This window comes from Cebidichthys violaceus, unplaced genomic scaffold (assembly GCF_023349555.1).
Source record: "Cebidichthys violaceus isolate CVI_PGR_0920_01 unplaced genomic scaffold, fCebVio1.0.p SCAF_48, whole genome shotgun sequence".
Lineage (NCBI taxonomy): Eukaryota > Metazoa > Chordata > Actinopteri > Perciformes > Stichaeidae > Cebidichthys > Cebidichthys violaceus.
Genome location: NW_027176683.1, coordinates 222,076 through 226,799, shown reverse-complemented (window position 1 = coordinate 226,799; position 4,724 = coordinate 222,076). Strand labels below are relative to the sequence as shown.

At 45.9% G+C, this 4,724-nt stretch overlaps 1 protein-coding gene across 1 annotated transcript in view; it reads right to left on the bottom strand.

Annotated features, from left to right (window-relative positions):
• Nucleotides 1-3,033: 3,033 nt before the first annotated feature.
• Nucleotides 3,034-4,724, bottom strand: part of LOC137887148 (PR domain zinc finger protein 1-like) — a 13,393-nt gene continuing 11,702 nt past the window's right edge. The window contains 4 exon segments of the mRNA XM_068729952.1: nt 3,034-3,683; nt 3,793-3,921; nt 4,146-4,541; nt 4,543-4,724. The exon segment at nt 4,543-4,724 is cut by the window's right edge and continues 73 nt beyond it. Coding sequence (XP_068586053.1) covers nt 3,099-3,683; nt 3,793-3,921; nt 4,146-4,541; nt 4,543-4,724 — 1,292 coding nt within the window. The 3' untranslated portion in view covers nt 3,034-3,098.

Sequence of the window (4,724 nt, the reverse complement as noted above, 5' to 3'; positions counted from 1 at the left end):
TTTTTATGTAATTTTCTGCAGAATCACGGCTGACGATTATCAATTCACCAATTGCATATCTCTTTTTGAACTTTGTAATATGGTTTAAGCATTAGTTACTTTCCACGTAGAGTGACCTAGACCACTTAGACATGTTATTTATTAGCATTTAAAACAATATCTTAGTGGTTTTAGGGAATGTACTGGTGCAGCAACAAGTCTATAAAATCACTGATATTAATCTTCTAAATGTTTCAGCTCTAAGCAATAGAATACAACACAGTCTCATGGCAGTTCCTGAACTGGTACCAGAGTGAAATCTGTTGGTTTTCGTGTACAGGGTACAAAACAAAAAGTTAAAAAAATATAATGTTTGGGCTTAAAATAACTACGTACAATTTGGTTTAGGGCGACAAAATTAAAGATGCTACAAAAACCCACTTGGTTAGCTTTAGGAAAACTGTCACAAATGTTAGTGTTTCAGCAATAAAACCACAACGCGCTATTTAATATGTCAGTTGGTCTGATCGCGTTTGATTTGTGTGTCCACCACGAAAAAGTATCCTAATTTTCTGTCCATTGGCATTGCTTTATTTAGTATTTTTATTTGTTGATTTTACTAAATTATTTTATTCATTAGTTTATTTTTTATCCTATCGACTGTTTACCTTAGTTGTCGTGCTTTGTTGGGCCTCACTGAGCTTTCTGTTTGCACTTTGTAAACTCTGTTTTTGAAGGAGCTATATAAATAAAGTTATTGTCCTGAGCGACACGAAAAAGTTCATGTCCATGTGCAAGAAACCAATAGATTGCATTTCATGACTATTTCACAAGTTTGTCTACAGTTATTTTTGGGGAAAAAAAGTTATATTTTGAGTAAAAATCCACATTTAAAGAATAAGGTTGTTGAGAACTTAGCCAGTCTGTTAGCTTAGCTTCCGTTGTTATAGCCTGTTAGCCCGTAGCTGAACAGCTAGCCGGTGTCCTGTCATACTTCACGGGAAACTAAAATCTTGTTCCTGGGATTTTCTTTGATTAATTTCACAAAAACATGTATATTTTGGTTTCTAGTCTATCATTCTTCGGAGTTTCTGGAGAAAAATCTCTTCTGACGGTAAAGTGAATAAAAAAATGTATAAACAGAATGTCTGTACACTTCCACTTCAACTATCTGAGAGGACTTTCATGCAACATGTAGAAACACACAGAGTCACAGGGTTTAGATTAGAGCAGGGAACATTTATATCATAATTTACACTTTTTTTTTTTTTTTTTTTTTACATTTTTGCACATAAATAACTATGTAAACCAGAATGTAAACAGAGACAGTCCTTTGGGGGAGTTCTCCTCTGGAGTTTTATGCTCTGAACAGAGAAAAGAGACGCTTTGGTCGAACATTAGTGAGAGAGAAGGATGAGATGAAACGGAGGAGAGAGCCAGAGAGAGGGCTACAGATTAATCAGGTTGTTGGATGTTACAACTGCGACAGACAAGTTGCGTCTTAATGACGTTACGACCGGTTTTGGTGGTATTGTACACAGTGTAAATGGTGCAAGCATCGGTACTGAAGTTATAAAGTAAGAGGAGGAGGGGAGGGGGAGGGGGGTGGGGGGGGGGGGGGGCCAGTGCATAAAAAAAGAAGGCCGAGGTGCTTTGGTGTATGCCAGTTCAACAAGATGGCGGACGGGTGGGGTTGAAGAAGGGGCCATTGCTTCTCAACCGAAAATATTAACAAACAAACAACAACAAAAACCTCTACATAACAAAAAAACAAAAACGTGAGACCACAGCGAAAGAGTGAACACTTCATCATATACACACACACACCACACACACACACACACACACACACACACACACACACACACGTCTTCCCTTCTTCAGCATTTTGATTCCTTAAGTCCTTCTTCCCTTGTTTTCATTTTCCTTTCTCTGTTTTTTTTTTTTTTTGGTGTGAAAATTAAAGCCACGTGAACTTTGGTTACGAGCGTCCAAGTGTGAATCCTAAATCTGAGGATGTTGGGCGTTGACAGTGTTGAAGAAAAATAAAAACAGGAGTGACGAGAAATTAAAAAGGGGGGTGGGGTGTGGGGTGTGGGGGGGGGGGGGGGGGGGGGGGGGCTGTTGCCGCTCCTTTTGGACCACATGAAGGGCTGCACTCCAGTTTTAGTTTTGGTTTCTTCTTCTTCAAGTAGCAAAACGCAAATAAATAGAAAGCTCCCTCCTTTAGCTGTCCCTTTAAAAACACACACATACACACACACACACACACACATATCGTCACATGCACACTGAGGTAACCGTTGTGAAAAATATACAAAAAAAAAAAAATGCCCTTTTTTGTTTCAAATTAAATTAAGTTCAGGCATCAGAAAAGGACACAGACATACTTTAGGGAAGCTATCAAGCACGGTTGAAATAAAGCTCTTCTTGCTAAATTAACAAATTTATGTGCCGCACTTTGGCAAGTTTTTCAACCCTTTTTTTTTTTTTTTTTTTTTTAAACCTGCTATGTTGGTTTCTAAATTTAAATAGAAAATAAACCCCTGAAGAGTGGACACCCCTGGTTCTATAGGCCAGAGGCTGCAGGATGGACGGATACAGGCATAGAGAGAGTGACTATCTACAGAGAAATGGCCACAGAGAAAGAAAACTAAAAATAACATCAACAGAAACATAGTCTTTTACATTGATTTCACCCCGTCAGTGTAACCATCCCTTCCACTTATTGCTTTTTGAAGACAACAAATAAAAAGTGTAATAAATTAAGGAGGTTATATAACAACTAATTGATCAAAAAACAAAAGACATTTGAAAATAGAGACCAAATAATACAGCAACAATAATGATAATAGCATTATATTAATTACATTAAACAAGGTTAGGATTTACAAGGTAAATCCTGGGTAGATGATTGTCTCTAAGTATAATAAACCGCTAAGTAGTCACGGGACAGTGTCTCTTGAGCCCTGAGTACGCGAGTCCCTGATAGGTTGGAAACCTGGTGTGATCATGACGTCACTCCTGATGACAACCAGGTAGAGAATTATCTATGTACAGCTGTTGCAACCGGCAACCCAGTCCGCCCGCGAGCCGTGTAAGTCTTGACTCTTTGTCCCTTATGCGTGCTCCTCTGACTCCTGCTTGACGGTGACGTTGGCGGGAAGCGACAGGACGGCGCCGCCGTGCCGCATCTTGATGACCGACGTCTCATTCGGGGACTCGTACGCGCCGTAACCCGCGCACAGGAGGTCGGCGCCGCCGCCGCCGCCCTTGTGGCGCGGGTGGAAGTGGGAGGACTTGAGGTCCGGCTCCCTCCACAGCAACCCCAAGACCTGCTTCTCCAGCATGGCCTCCACCTCCGCCCCTCCCTGCAGCTGCTCCAGCTGCTCGGCGTGCTCGCTGACGTCGAAGCGCTCGATCTCCTCGTTGGCGTGCTGCAGCTCCTCCGAGGCGGACTGGCCGGAGACGGCCGGGCAGTAGCCCTTCAGGTGGAGCCGCAGGCTGCACAGGTGGATGTAGTGGCGGTGGCAGTGGGGGCATTTGTGCGGGCGCTCGCGGGAGTGCAGGCGCTTGTGCAGCTTGAGGTGGACGAACTGGGTGAACTTGGCTGGGCAGAGTTTGCAGTGGTAGGGCTTCTCCCCCGAGTGGAGGCGCAGGTGAGTCTTCAGGTTGCTGGTGCTGCTGAAGCGCTTGTGACAAACCTGGAAGTGACGAAAAGATAATGTCAGCGGCTTGTAGCAACCCACAAAACTAAAAGTCGCTCATCAACTCATCTGTTCAGGAAATCTGCCCGTCAGCATCGCTTCTCACCTGGCATTCGTGTGGCTTCTCCCCAGTGTGGACGAGGAAGTGTTTCTGCAGGTGAGCCAGCTGCGTGAAGCCTTTGTTGCAGGTCTGACATTTGAAGGGTCTCTCTCCACTGTGGACTCGAAGATGAACCTGCATGACAGAGAAGAAGATCTGCTTAGGCATATTCAGATATTGTAAACATCAAAGAAACCAACAAAGTAAAAGTGGTAAAGAAATATCTTTTTGTGGCAGTAAAACCTGCTCTGCGGCCTAATGATTGCACTACCATCCTCGCATTACCAAGTATTTTGCTTTGAACATTGGAAATGTTGAAAGACAAACACGGAACGACTCGCCGGTGTTCAGATCCTCACCTTCAGGTTCGACAGCTGGCCGAAGGTCTTGCTGCACACGTTGCACTCGTACTTGATTTTGCCGTTCTGTTTCTTCAGCGGGTACGGCAGCGCCTTGTAGCCCGCCGAGCCCGGGCCGCGCTTCACCTTGCTCAGGTTGATGGCCTCCTCGTCGGAGCAATGCTCGCTGGCGTTGCCCAGCAGGGCCGAGGTAGGCTTGGTGGGCACCCGCTCGTTGGGGGGTGCCATGCCCGCCGTCGGGGAGCCGCTGGAAGGGACGTGGGCCGGTCTTTGTGGGTGAGGGTGCCCTGCGTAAGGGTGGTGAGGCGCTGCTTTGTCCTTCAGAGAGGTGGCCGCCTGGAAGGCACTGGTGGGCCGGGGGAGGAGGAAATCTCTCTGGGCAGAGATGGAGGCGGGGGTGGACGTGGTCAGGCATCAGGAAGCGCCTCCCGGCTGTGTCGGAGGGCAGGAGGGGCACGTGAGGGGGCAGGAGGCTGCTGTAGAAGGGGTACATCCTGGGAAAGATTGCTCCTACGGCGGGGACGCCGCCGCCAGGGAGAGGGTAGTGATGGGGAAGGAGGTAGCGTGAGTACGGAGCGC